The 15,510-nt window shown below is 42.5% G+C and overlaps 1 protein-coding gene across 1 annotated transcript in view; it reads right to left on the bottom strand.

The window, feature by feature from the left end:
• The window catches only part of LARGE1 (LARGE xylosyl- and glucuronyltransferase 1), a 351,225-nt gene that overhangs the window by 69,411 nt on the left and 266,304 nt on the right, over positions 1-15,510 (bottom strand). Inside the window, exon 8 of the mRNA XM_077339666.1 lies at positions 912-1,024. Coding sequence (XP_077195781.1) covers positions 912-1,024 — 113 coding nt within the window. The remainder of the gene's footprint in view (positions 1-911; positions 1,025-15,510) is intronic.

Below are 15,510 nucleotides of genomic sequence, written 5' to 3'. Positions count from 1 at the left end.
GGCTTATTTGTTAAGAATGCATGGATAATTTGAATACATCGAATATTTCTCTCCAGAATGGCAACCGAGGCTGCTCAAGACTAAATATATAATGATCCTCGTAAAAGTTTAACTCTGGCTGTGCATGGGGTATGTTAAAAGAGCATCTGTTCAGGTGTCCCCTGAGAACCTTTTCTGCCATTACTTGGTAGGAGACAGGTCTGGCTGGTGCCTTAGTTCCTAGTGGTCTCATATGCTAAAGGTGGATCCTGTAATCATCCTATGCATGTTTGGAGAGAGAGCATTGGACCACACACCATCAAGTATAGCAACTTGGTGACTAGCCCAGCCCCAACCTAAATGCTTCAATTCTCATAATTTTTTCAGAGCACTTTCAGACATTCTGTTTGCAGCATCAGCACTTCCCAAATTTCCACATCCTTCCACCCAACTGACAAGCTCCAGTTCTCAATGACCACTATTTGTGGATTACTGTTGCTTTCCACCTTCTACCAACCAAGAATCCTGCTTGGTGCTCTGTACATCTCGCAAGGGACTGTGCTGGTCCTTGTATCAACTGCTGCTGGTTGTAAAGGACAAGAAGGATGAATGCAGAGAGCACTTTCCTTCAACTGAAGTACAAACAGTAGCACGGCATCCAAACCAGGAGAGATAAAATAGTGGTGACCGAAACAATAAAAAACAACCACCTCTACATATATAGATATTTAATATTTCAAGCAGATTTGTAAACAGTTTTTTTTTTTAAATCATAGTCATATTCTGTCCATTCTCCAGCACATTTTCATGGGAAAGCTTTTAGAAAAACTTGGGTTTGAATGGGGAAAAAACTTGTTGTGCAAATGGTCTCTCTCCCCTCCCCCCATCTCAGAAACAATCTTTATGTTATTACCTTGAGTCTACACACTTACCTGGTCAGCCAATGAGGTGGAGAGCATGCTCATTAGCTCTCTTTCAGCCGTGAGCCTCCACATCTGCTCCCATTTCATCTTGCGCAATTTGTCCAGAAGTAGCAGGATGACCCCTGGAATCAAGAAAGCAGTGGAAAGAACAGGCAAGCTGCAATGAAAATGCGTTAAAGCAAAGACCTTCACGCACCAGTGCTGCGTGACAAGGGTTAAAACAAGAACTTTGTATCAAAAGGCTGTAGGAATTGTAATGCATTGACACTCCATCATTTTGCAGAAAACAAGGAATCCAAATCTGTTTAAATATGAGCCGTTATCCAATCTAAAAGCTTCACATATTGGATTTCCCCACTCTTAGTAAGTAAATCACTGAGGTTTGAGAATCACCAAGATAACAGGGATATTCCCCAGTGCTTCTATGTACCATGTTGGAACATGCATATGTGTAAAACAAGACATTTGTTTTTGCCTTTCCCATTATGAGCTGACTCTTGCCTTTTCTTCCCAAACCATGAAATACACATGGGGGGGAAATGGATAAAAAAATTACTTCTGTTATAATGGGCACTGCAGTGGTAACAGAGAAAACGCAGATATTAGTGTGTAAACCAGGCTGCTTCATATACCTTATAGCTTATATGCCCCCACCCCTTAAACTGTTCTATGTTTCTAAAAACAAAACTTAGAGGGATAAGATCCCAGGATAAAGGTGATGAAGTACAAACACTGTGTCTGTTTTCAAGGAAGCCTTTCATATAGTGTCTCAGTGAGATTACTCACAAAGAAATGCCAGTGGAGGCAGATAAGAACCCCATTTGGGGGATGATAGCTGGCTGCCGGTTGCTAAATAAAAGAGTCCTGATAAACAGCACTATATCATGTAGTTAGCAATTGTCTCATGGGATCAGTGATAGGCCCTCTCCCACTTAACATCCTCATTAGTGCGACTGGGGGAAAATGTAGAGAATATTAATAACTTCTAACTTAGTTGCAGGTGGCCTAAAATTAACATGTCAGGATAAGAATCCAGAAGTTAGTGATAGGCCTTTACAGTGGGTGAAAAACTGAAGAGGGAGAGAAAACAGAAGGGCCAACAGTTTGTCCTAACCAGAGCTACACTGCTCTGAGTCCACTGAAACCAATGCATGTAGAAGGGTATAAAGCTGAACACTTTGCTATGAAGGAGGTAGCAAAGCCTCTAAAGAAGGAAATCATGACTTGAAGAATGACTTTTAAATTAGAGAGAAACATTTTATGGAGGAACATGGTGTCACATCTCTGCTTATCAAATTACACAGGGCAGCAAAGTCCCAGAGATCTAGAAAATACAAACCCTTCATTTGTGTATATATTAATTATTTAGAAATACACCTAAGGGGGGGGGGAGAGCTGATCGAGACAAGGGAGAGCTGATTGAACACTGCCTATCTACCCCATCAACTTACTTACACTAATGTGCCTTGAAAACCCAGCTGCAGCTCTCTGAATTGCTGAATCTGCCCTAGCAACACATGCACTCACACTCACATCAATGGCTAGTGAGGCTGACCAATCAGGAGAGAGTTTGTAAAATATGTGAGTTCAAGAACCACACGACACTGGAATCGTTGCAGCTCTCTTTAATTGTGAACGTACATGATACAAAAGCACCAAGACATCAATCTCCTAACCCCCCCCTTAATATCCCAACTTACATACACTGTAAGAACGATGGGGCTGGCCAAGGTGGATAGCCATTGGCACAGACCCCTTGAGTGATTCAAACTGATTGGCTGTTGTGATGGCTGCAACAGTTAGAGTCCAGGTGTACCTGATCCTCCCTCAGACCATGTGCTCAGTCCTCTGTAGAATCACCCATGTGCCCACATATACAACAGAGCTTCAAAGGATTTTTCTAGATAAAATGGCTGGCCAGGCCTTGGTTGCTTCAAGGGAGGGCAATTGCTTCTCAGTTCTCTATCTCAATTCAAGTATCTCTAGATTATATAGCCTGTTCTTCTTCCTCTGTGCCTTTGCTTCCTGAGAAGGGAAAGCAGGAGTCTTGGCATCTATTGATTCAAGTTCTGTGACATGGTGGGGTAATCCTTACTCAAAGGAGTTATGGAGGCCTGCTGACATGCACCTTTAAACATGGCTTCCCTTTATCTCTCAGTCCACACTCATCCTTTTATTCATTCACTCAGTTGTCCATACCTGGACACATTAGGTACCTATACATGGGTGTGCTTCTAAATCTGCTTGTGTTCTTCATCTGCTTGCAATTTAATTGCAAATTTTTCTGCTCTCTCTCCCTTTCTCACAAAAGCAAAAGTGAACAGCCTGTGTTTTTAGATACACAAAACATACATTTGCATGCTCTGTGGCTTTTGACCTGAAATAAATTTAAAACTTAACACATATTTAGCTGAAACCTGTCAAAACAGTGAGGTCCAAACCTCAAGTCTCAGCAGGGACCTTACAGACCCATCCCACTGTTAACTTAATTATCTTTAAGAGGCTGAAGTCTAGCACGGTTGAAACTTTCTGGAAGGAAGGAAAGGAAGGAAAATATTTCAATGGTTTTAGCTTCAATAATTGGAATTACCTGCTGAAAAAAAACTTCTGAGTAGGAGGTGCTATAACATATCTGAGAGACATTTTTTTACAATAATTCATCAGCCTTTAAAATGTCCTAGACTTTCCACCAAATCATCTTTCCCTTTCTGGTGTAAGAAGACATCAGGGAAAACATCGGTCTTGATTAAATGTTAGCTGAATGTCCCGTCCCCCCTCCTCCCCAAATGGGCACAATGTATTTTTTTAAAGATGCACTCAGCATTTGAACAGAAAGAGAACATTAATCCTGTGTGCAATTTGCATGTGGGGGAATGTGGGAGAAAGCCCATCTGTTTCGAAGAACACTACTGAAGAATGATGGAGCATGAGGAAAGGTCAGCGTAAAGTAGAATCTTCTCATTTCGGCAACAGATTAGGAAAAATAACTCTTCTGATTGTGGATTACCTGCAGATGGCAAGGATTTTCAGCTTGGTTATGAAAATGCCATCTAGAGAGAAGCAATGGAACATGCATTGTTCACACTCTCCAAAGTGTAAGATGAGTTCTGTGATTTATATGTCTGTATATATATGAAGGTGAACACCTGAAAATGTCTAATAAAAAAAAATAAAAACATTTTAAAACTATGTTTTCACTCTATTTTTCCTTTCAGCTCCCAAATGGGCAGATTATAGTGTCGTGATTGAAGAGATTAAGAGGTTATCAACAAAGGCAGCTGAGAAGCAGAGACTGAAAGAGGACCTAAAACAAAGGATGGGAAATGCAAAATGATAAATTACATGACCCAAGATTGTCTAAAACAAGTTCTGAATGTATTTATTATTATTATTTAGTTCAATGACATGGAGATTAGTTTTTAAGAGTTCTGAAAAGAATGCAGAACTGATTTCCACTGTTAATTCTCGGGAAAAAATTGTTTTAAGATTATCAGGCCATTCAGGGATTGCTTATCCACATATATAGTGCTGCTATAAAAGCAAACAAACCAATTGATAGCAGTTGGGAATGCTAACTTCTAAATGGCCACATAATTTCCATTAGCACAAGCGGACTAGGGAATGTGAGCTGAGGGAGCAAATTAATTCTACATATTTCATGTGGCTTAGTTTAATAATAACACCAGCAACAATTAAAAAAAAAAGTTTGAGTGAACAATTACATTTTTCCACTTTAAGAAAAGTATCTAGGGTCCATGTGGCATTTGTATAACTCCTTCCTCTGTTAACAGGATACAATATTTGTGTTCCCAATATATTGCAAGGCCAGTGTTCAGCTGTGGGAGAGAGCGATTGGTCTCATGGGCCTTTCTTTCCCCCAGAGTTTGACTGTGTGTAATTCAGGCTAGATTCATGATGACAAACAGCAGAATGTCGGGGACGAAGGGATTTGTCCTCATCTGTTGCACCGGCTGGGGGTGGGCGGGGGTGAGGGGAATCAAAGGCTTTTTTTTTTGCTTTGGACATCTGGCCTCCCATTGTGGATCCTTTCATCTTCTAATGCTAGTCAACAGCATCTTTCTCCCTTATTTTCCCACACAGAAGGCGAGGAGGAATTACGCCAACAAATACTCACACAGTGGAAGGAAGATACAAGTGGGTCAGGTCAATTAGGGAGGTCATGACTAGTTAAAGAAAACTTGCCAAAGGAATGAATGGCAGCATTACAGAGGCATGGAGGTATCATGTAATACATTATCAGGCATGAGGCTTATGGACATAAAAATGTAGCTCCAGAAGGAAAAAGGCTTGGGGGGGGGGAGGCTTTTCTTGCACCTTTATATCCCAACCAGAGCCAGGAACTTCAATGGGATGAAGAGGACGATGGACTGCCCGTTATTTTTTTAAAGAGATTACAGGCAAGCCCATGGTTTGTTGTTATATCTGAACCACAAACAATCATATGCTCCCTTGCCTCCAAACAAAGATTCCAAAGCATGGAAGAAAACACAACCTCAAGCTCCATGTATCAGGGCCAACCAAAACAACATAAAACACTGTTTGTGGTTCAGAAGTTAATGTAAAAACATTGCATGTACATGGAGAAGGGAGGAAGGAACATGTGGCCCTGAGGATAACCAGTCAAGTAATAACAAACTGTGGTTTGCTGTTGCTTTTGAAGCATGCCAAGGTCTTCTTTTTAAATTTCAATGATGTAACAGTGAAGGATATTTTCACTGTACTTTCTCATCTGTAGGCTTCATTCCTAATGTAGAATCAGCAAAGACAAAAACTATTCTGTCACTTTGTTGGGCACTGATGACTAAAGTTGGGTGCCAGGATACCAGTGGAGGATACGCACATACCAATACTTATGTAGGCAGGGTTGCTGGTACACCTGCGCAACCCCCTTCCCCGCAACTATCTGAATGCTTTGACTCATAGAGTTGGAAGTGACCTCCAGGGTTATCTAGCCCAGAATGCAGGACATTCATAACTACCTGCCCACCCAGAGTGACCCCAATTCAAAGCCCAGAGGATGCTTTGAGAGTGGTCATTATCGTTTCTTCTTAGATATTAATTCTAGGGATATGCACTGGAAAACATGTCATTTTAATGTTATATTGTGATTTAAGAAAGGAGAGGTATATCAGTTCTAAAAATTCTCAGAAAGGTTGCCCATCGCTTCCATGCTTGGAAAATAGCACATTTTCCTGAGTGAACTTTCCCCACCAAATGTTATCAAAATATCATAGAATCATAGAGCTGGAAGGGGCCATACGGGCCATCTAGTTCAACCCCCTTCTCTATGCAGAATCAGCCCTAAGCATCCTAAAGCATCCAAGAAAAGTGTGTATCCAACCTTTGCTTGAAGACTGCCAGTGAGAGGGAGCTCACTACCTCCTTAGGCAGCTATCGGGGAATGTGGTCTACTATCCTTTCCAAAAACTCCCCAAGTTTCACATGGATCGGGTAATGGCGTATGATTTTACAGCCCCTTGCATAAAGTGCTCGCAGCCATTGTCTCTGTATAGTAGAACAAGGTGCAAGCAGAGGTTGCATCCAGGCTTATGCCTGCCAAAATCCCACCACAATCCTAGTCCCTGTGTTCAACCTACCAGCATACGAATCACCCCCAGGAAATTATATAAAACATTCCAAGTAAAAATAAGGCACACCAAAAGCAGTTACGCAGAAAGCAATTGGAGCCTTTATTCTGGAAATGTTTCAAAGTTTAATTCCAAGCTGGACAGTGCTGAAACTTCCTTCAAGGTAATTACTGAATCCGAATATTTGAGCCACAGGGATTTAATGCATTCCAGCTATCTTGATTTAAATGTAAAGTATATGATTGCCAATCTCTAGGCAGAGCCTGAAGTTCCCCCAGAATGACAACTGATCTATAGTCTGTAAAGATCAATTCCCCTTGAGAAAATGGCAGCTTTGAAAAGTTGGCTGTACGGCATCCCAACCTCAAATTCCACTCTCACCAGGCACTGTCTCCAAATTCCCATGAATTTTCTACGCTGGAGTTGGCAACTCTAGAAAGTATGCAACCCTGGAAAATGAAGGAGCACTGAAACATGTCGGAAATAAAGGATGCCCTCTTTTTCTAGGTAGATTTTGGAAAGGGTTATTGCTTTCTTTGGCTCTTTGTATAATTTTCATATTAACATGTTTTCCCTGCCTCTTCTCCTCCCTCCAGTGCCAGCTTCAGGGTATTCCTTGCCAGTTTTACCATAACTTATGGACTTTGCTGCATACATCACTTCATTTTCTTTCTAAACACTGGCAGACGCATGATTGTTACTCCCTTAGTATCTTCTCCTGGGATAATACTGATGCAGAAAGATAGGCAGGTATTGAAATCCACACAAATACCGTGGGAGGAAATTACAAAACAGCATGTCAGCCAACAGTGTTGTTATGTATGCCACAAAGGTAAATGTAGTAGCTTCTTTCATATCCTACCAATTTATTATGCTAGCCATATCGTGACAGGTGTATATTAAGTACAAGTAGCCTAAAGACTTAAATATAAATAAACCCCCATGAAATTTCACGAAGAATGGGTTTGGCTTCACTCGAATAAAACACCGAGTGGGTCCTGTCTCCCTCATTCCCAGTGCTCCAATGAAACACCAGTGATCTTTTTGTCAGCATGAAAAGTAGAAAAAGGTTGGTGAAGTTTTTAACACAAAGGGATATGAATCTATCTTCCAAGTACTGGATATGGCTACATATGTAGGGGGTGAAAGCCCCTCAAGTGTGTCTTTCCCGCACAGTTCCTAGTTGCTGGGCCCTTCAATGGTACTTTTATTCCCAAACTCAAACTGAATTCAGGTGGCCCTGCGGTGTTGATTTCTAATTATACTCTCAATCTTGTTTCCATTGATTTCTTTTCCTTTTGGGGAGGTTCAACAACTAAGGTGGAACTATTTAAGCTGGCTGGGTGACCCTGTTCTCTCAAAACTATCCCAGCCCCACCTACCAAAATGTCTGCTATGGGAGAGGAAGGGAAGGCAATTGTAAGCCTCTTTGAGATTCCTTAAGGTGGAGAAAAGTGGGATATAAAAAACTCTTTTTTGATAATTCAAGAAGTCACCCTTATTTTTCTCTCACAGTTTTCTGGTTTTCATGGCCATTGCAACTATTTTCATCCAACTAATCATTCACAATTTATTTTTTATATTTATACTGCAGCTCAGGGTGACTTATATATAGAGACCATATGGATATGCACAGTACAATTCAGTAACATCAGATAAATACAATGGTACCAGTGGTTTCAATAACAGTTCTAATAACATTTTCATAAACAATTTCAACACTATGACAATATGGATGCCATTAAAGGTTTTTGTATTGTATTGTATTATATTGTAACACTATGACAATGTTAACCTGTTAATTATCATCCCATAGGTTAGTTGATTTTGGTTTCATTCATGGGGGGGGGTTTCTGGAGGGGTCAGAAGATGTTGTTGGTTCGGTTGACCTCCACTTAGCAGGTCCTGCAGAACTGCAATAGCTCAGGCAGGGCCCTGATCCCTTCAGAGATCTCATTATAACAGATGGGGCCCAGAATAAAGAAAGCTCTAGCCCCGGTTGAGGTCAGATGTGTTTCTTTAGGTCCAGGGACCACCAGCCAGTTGGAAGTGGCAGAGTGTAGAGCTCTTTGGGGGGGGGGGAGGTACAGACTGTGAGGTCCTTGGGTACACTGGGCCCACACCATGTATGGCCTTAAAGGTGATTACCAAGATCTTAGGTCTGATCCAGAATTCAACTGGTAATCAATGCAGTTGTTGGAGAGCGGGCTGGATGTGCAATCTCCACGGTGTTCCTGTGAAGATCCCGGCCACTGCATTTTGGACCAGCTGTAGTTACTGGATCAAGGTTAAGGGTAGGCCTGCATACAGCAAGCTACAGAAGTCCAGCCTAGAGGTGACCATCACATGGATCACTGTGGCTAGGTGTTCTGGGGCCAAGTAGGATGACAGAGACCAAAAGTTGCATGCTCAGGAAATAATGGCCTTTCAGAACCCTGATTCCCAGGAGAAAATCAGAATAAAAAGATGGGACCATGTGGTATTTGTGGTTAAGAGTGTTGAGTAGTATCTGGGAGATCCAGGTTTGAATCTGCACTTGTGCCATGAAGACTTGCAGGTTGACTGGGCTAGTCACATTTTCTCAGTCTGGTCTAAGACACAGTGTCATTGTGAGGATAAAATGGAAGAGAGGTGAATGTAAGACACCTTAGGTCCCCAATGGAGTGAAAGGCGGGGTAGAAATGAAGGTTAAGTAAATAAATTGTCATTGGAAAAGAGAGAAGGTTTGCCTTGATACATTCCAAAGCACTTCCAAGTGTTTGAATTTAGTCCAGAAAATTATATTACAATAAGAACATTTCAAAACTTTTCAAAAAATGTGATCTTGATTGAGAGACAAAACAAAGGCCAAATGTCATTCTAACATAAACTTGTGTTTGCCACTGATAATGAGGTATAGAAGATTCATAATTTGATAATTTCCCTTTCCCTCCTTTTAGCTCCACTAGCTGTTTCTTGCAAGAACAGGGGGAAATGCAAAGCAGAATGACATCATATTATGCACTTCTTTAATTAAACATTACTGGCCAGATGCAAGAAAACTCATGGGATGGTAGCCAAATGTTTATGATCACATCTACTTTGGTCCTCAGCCATGTCTTCTGTGCATACAAAAAATGCCTTCTAGAAAAGAAAGCTGTTTTCAAAGTATGCAGTTTCATACAGCGTGCAAAACTAAGAATACATAGTTCTGCTGCATTTTAACTTCTTTCTCCGGGAAAAAAAACAGAACAAAAAGAATGTAGTATGCTTTACACTTAAAAGCAAGTTTCCCTTGATAGCAGGGAGGGATGAAGAATGGTATAATGTATCAACTGATCGCTCTGGATGTAGGCATTGAAAGTGGGCCTTTGATGCAGTTATCTGTGCACCAAGCTTCTTATATTGTCAGCTTCTATGATGAGAGCAAAGCTGACCTTACTAGTACTTTGTTTAGACAGATATTCTGAAATCATGCCTTGAAAATATGAGGATTACGGCTTTGCCTCTGATGTGATGCTGGGAGAATCACAAGAAGTCAAAAGCTGCATCTATATAGACCCTAGACAAGGGCGCTAAGATACCAAACTGGAATAAGCATAGATACGTTGGACTCATTACCTATCCTATTTCTAATGACCCATTTATAGATTTAATTTACTCGGAAGACGTGATGCCATTTTCCCACAGCAGAAGCAAAGCATCTGTTCTATTTTCTGCATGTCTGCCTGAAAAGGATACAGTATACAGCTCACTGGGGACATCTTACTATATCGCTCAAGCTAGTGTCTTTGAAACTCTTGCAGTTCTATCCTAGGCGGAGTCATGCCCTTCTAAGCACAGTTACATCAAAGGCTTTAGAAGGGCGTAACTGTTTAAGATTGCAGATGCGGTACAGTCCTAAACATGGATTCTCAGGAGTAAATGCATTTAGGATTGCAGCCTTGGACTCCTGTTTAGTATTCGGTTTATAACTCTACTCATGTTAGAAAATGTTTACTTTGGCTTAGATGGATTAGATGGATAGCCCTCTTTAAGTATTTGAAAGGTTGTCACTGAGAGGAGGTCAGGATGCTATTTCCGTTGGCTGCAGAGGAAAGGACACGCAGTAATGGGTTTAAACTACAAGTACAATGATATAGGCTAGATATCAGGAAAAAAAATTTCACAGTGAGAGTAGTTCAGCAGTGGAATAGGCTGCCTAAGGAGGTGGTGAGCTCCCCCTCACCGGCAATCTTCAAGCAAAGGTTGGATACACACTTTTCTTGGATGCTTTAGGATGCTTTGGGCTGATCCTGTGTTGAGCAGGGGGTTGGACTAGATGGCCTGTGTGGCCCCTTCCAACTCTATGATTCTAACAGTGCATGGAGGGTAGATCCACCAGTGGCTATGAGCCAGAATAGTTATGTGGAACCTTCAAAACTCAAGCCAGTGTACAAACTCCTGAATATCAGGTGCTGGGGACAAAAAACAAGGGATAACTATGGAACGTATAACACCGTCCCACAAACTATCATTCCAAACAGTCTCCTCCAGTGAAACTTAAAAGGACTGCTATCTCCACTGGGCTGTGGAAGTTAAAGCAATGATGCTGACCTTCACAATTAACCGTATGAAACATGGTTTCAATGTTTTTTTAATCCTTTCCAGTCACTCAGGATTAACTCATGGAGAAATGGTTCCTTCAGTGCTTGATGTGTACACGAATGGGGAACTGAGTGTTATGGCATGGTCATAGAGAGATGGAATGGACAATTTCTGCCTATTCCCTTCTCCTGCTCTAGACCTCCTTCATGTCATTCCTTGGGGTCCCCGTCCCTAGGAACAGCATTTCTTGGATATCAGTGCAGGGAAGCTCCATGATGCAGGGAACTAAAACTGGGATCTCACAGGATTTTAATGGGGAAAGAACACCCTGTGAAAAGGCAACCCAGCACAACCAAAGCACTTCGACTACTTTAAAGGCTTCAAGAGAGGTTTGCATCATAGCCATGCATCTGGAAAATTGAGCTGCCTACAATACTTCTACTTTCTCTCGGTTTTAGTGGCTTTAGTGAATCACCCACAATATTGCTTGCTACGCTGTGAAAGGGTACATCATCCATGGCTGTGAACAAATTTTTGCTACCTCTGAGTTTTCCCAGTAAGTGTCATGTGGGACAGCACTTACAATAGTCCAACTATATATGTTAATAGTCAATTCTTGATCAGCTTTACCCATCCATGAATGGCTAATATGAAAGCAGCAGTAGCCAGATTTTCAAGGAAATCCACTGAGCAGGTTACTTCAGTAATGGGCAGATATGTTTCTTTCACTCTGTTGTTAATACCCTGTGTGTTCGGAAAAAAGCAATACGAGAATAACAGCTCCAAAAGGTATGCAGACTAGGAGGAAAGCTTGTGACGACGCTACGCAGTCTGATAGTTTGGAGGATTACAGGGCTGAATCAAAAAAGGCAGAGAGAAAGAAGCTGTTTTATCAGCTCAAAGGTATGCACAGATCTGCAGCTTCTCCCTTATTTCCCTTTGTTTCCCAGAGTACAGCTGACATAACGTTACCTCCCTCCTTCACAGCCCTCTTTGGTTCCAACACTCTACCTATTAGGAACTATGCTTCTAATACATCAGGAGGAGGGACACACACAATGGACTCTCTTTTGGATAGCATTCGCTTGACATGTGACCTTGAGCAAGTCTCTTGCATCCTATCTCCCTTCTCTGCCCACATCTCTTAAACAGGTGTTAGTATTCAATCATTGTTGAACCTCTACATGAATAAAGGGAATAAAAGTGCTCAGTAAGTGAGAATTGTTAGCAGCACTGCTACTACTACCACCACTACTGCTATGCAGTCTCATGGAATACCCATTCTCTATTACTTAGTTTTTGTTCAGTTTAGTCACCAGGATAACACTGCTTGGCTCTGATGTGTGATTCTTTTGTCTGAGCTAAAATTACTGTTGAGAGGCCTCCTAACACTAAAAAGGGAAGGACACTTCCTGAGTTCTGGGCAGCATAATTAGTTAGCATGCCCTTTGGTTCTTACTTCAGAATATGCTCTCTCCCTCCTTCAATGTCCACAGCAGGATGGAGAGAAACAAGAATCCTTTTTTGTATAGTATGCAATTTATAGTGCTATACACATAGTTTCATGCATTGGTATTCTGATAATGGGGTCTGAAATAATACTACAGCTTGATTTCTCCTTCATTTGAATGGAAAAAGTCGAGATATGCTCTTTAATGGAATTAATTTATATTCTACCATAGTGTAAAAAATGACACAAAGAGATCCAGGACAATAGCCTGCAACAAACCAGCAAGGGGTAAAAACTTTCCCCTGTGTCTTTTAATCAGAACATGCTGACTTTGTCTTATGTTGTTTTCTACCTGGTTTTAAATGAGCCAATTTTTAAAAAAAGTTTTAGACCCAAATGTGGGTCTGTCTTTAATTTTATTAGGGTGATGTCGGATTCGTGCCTGTTATCTGTCTGCTTTTTCTCATGCTGGCTACTGCTCTGAAATTTCTGGAAAGCTGCTCATATATTCTGTAGACAAAGAAGTCACTCATTAAGAGACAAGGCTTATACAGATGTCTCCAAACATATAAGGCATTGTGATGGTCTAAAGCAGTGGTCCTCAACCCCCGGTTTGGAGACTGGGACCGGTCCGTAGATCAGTCAGGACCGGTCCGTAGCTCCTCCTCATCCTCCTCCCTGGCTGCTTCCTCAGGGGCTGCTCTGCCACTCTGCCACCAGCTCACCTTTGGTGTTCTCCGGCGGCCACCATGGCTGGGGCTCCCCCTTGGTGTGTCACTGTGCATCTGCTGCTGGCAGCACCTCCCAGCGGGCGGCAGGAAGTCAGGGGCGCCGGCAGGAAAGCTAGTGGATCAGGGGCTCAGGCGGTGGCGACATCCCTCGGCAAAAGACTACCCCACCCCGGGCCTCAATAAAATTGTCAAGCATTGACCGGTCCCCAGTGATAAAAAGGTTGGGGACCACTGATCTAAAGCAAGTTTGGCAATCTCTTGTGTGCTGCTCTGTTCTCCAAATAGTGGTCTGGAGGGGACGGGAAGTGAACACATGAGGCTACCTTACATGGAGTCAGACTTGTCATAGATCAGTATTACCTTCCTCAGCTCTCAGCAGCTCTCCAGAGTCTCAGGTTGAGGTCTTTTACGTACTGCCTTACTGTTTAATCAGAAATGCTGAGGTGGGGACTGAACTAGAAATCTTCCAAAAGAAAGCAGATGCTCTCCAACAGAGCCACAGAACCCTGCCCTGCATTTGAGATCAAATGCACCCTCAAAAGTGATCAAACTCCACAAAAGAGGGGTGGGATACCTTTACGCTAAATCCCAAGAACCTTTCATCTTTCTCTTTTGAGAGAAACTACAGACATTCTTCTTCTCTCACCTTGATCTGGTAAAGGCAATGCTGGCCAGATAGAATTGATTTAGAGGCTAGATCTGGACCACAGGCCATCAAGCTGGCTACCCATGCAGTTAACATGAGGTGTGAGAGTTTAAATTTCTAAGGGACAGCGAATATTAGACAAAGAGTGCCAATTTATTCATCGCAACGCTCACTGCAATGCCATTATTCTTTGAATAGGCAAAGCAACTGCATGTTCCATGTTTAAAATGATAATGTGATTCTCCCTGACTTCCATTTCTAAAATGTCAAACACTTGGTATAAGCTAGCCCAAAGTTTATAATGAAGTTTGGAAACTGAGAAGAACTAAACAAACAAATAAACTTGAAGTCATCATGCTGATCTGCAGCTAATTTTTAGATATCTAGAAATTAATTGCTAGCAATAGATTCTGGAAAATATGATGCAGGGGAAAAGCCATTAAATGACTAAACTGTTATTTCGGTTCTTCAATTGCTGGCATAAACACATGAAACAGATCTCACTGCCACATTTCCCTTTTACAGTCACTTATGTTTTACAACAGTGGTCCCCAACCTTTTTGAGGCTGGGGACCGGCAGGGCAACTGCCTGCCCGCGCATGCCATGCATGCGCGCACGCGCATTGCACATGTGCCATGTGCGGCCAAAATCGCGCATGCACAATGCACGGCCGCGGCCCTGATTCCCTCTCCCCTGGGAAGTTTTTTACTGTGGGGGGGGGGCGGGGAGAGGGAGCCGCGGCCCGGCGCCATGGCCTTCGCGGCCCGGCAGCGGGCCGCAGCCCGTGGGTTGGGGACCACTGTTTTACAATACTCCAGAATCAATCTAATTTTTGTACAGATGCATGCAGTACCGCAACTTGCTGAAAAGTCAAAAACTCCTCGGCCTAGAATCTCTCCCACAAATATTGCTAGAAGCAACAAAAAAGTATACGGCCTTCCTCAATAGCAACAAGTGAAGAATTCCATCTTTTGATCGACATATTAATTTTAACTGTGAAATATGAATTTACCAGACACTTTGCAAAACATTGTGAAAACAAATACAGTGCTTCATCGCTGTTGGCTCACATAACGGTGTAACCTGTAGGAAAAGCCCACCACAGTGGAGCCATAGCTGAGTAAGTAGGAGGCCCAATCTCCACACTGACAGGTCCTGTGAAGGCAAGGGACATCTGGGTCAACAGCATGCAACCATGTAGCTGCTGACTACTTGCATGCACAGCAGAAGCCCGTGTCATTGACCTTGGCTGGTATTTCTGGCTAATGAGCAGCTGTATGCCTGCAGGGTACTCACCCAGATACCCCTTGCCCCCATTGCCAAGCAAGCATCATTGGACAGGGAGGGACCCTCTGTTGGGTGCCACGTACCCTATGCTTAGATGGTACACCTGTTGGTAAGCCACCTCTGTGCTTTATGCCAGGGGTAGTCAACCTGTGGTCCTCCAGATGTTCACGGACTACAATTCCCATGAGCCCCTGCCAGCATTTGCTGGCAGGGGCTCATGGGAACTGCAGTCCATGAACATCTGGAGGACCACAGGTTGACTACCCCTGCTTTATGCCACAGTGCACATGCAGATTTAAAGACAACTTCAACCAGAGA

This window comes from Paroedura picta, chromosome 5 (genome assembly GCF_049243985.1).
Source record: "Paroedura picta isolate Pp20150507F chromosome 5, Ppicta_v3.0, whole genome shotgun sequence".
NCBI lineage: Eukaryota > Metazoa > Chordata > Lepidosauria > Squamata > Gekkonidae > Paroedura > Paroedura picta.
This window is presented reverse-complemented; position numbering and strand designations above follow the sequence as displayed.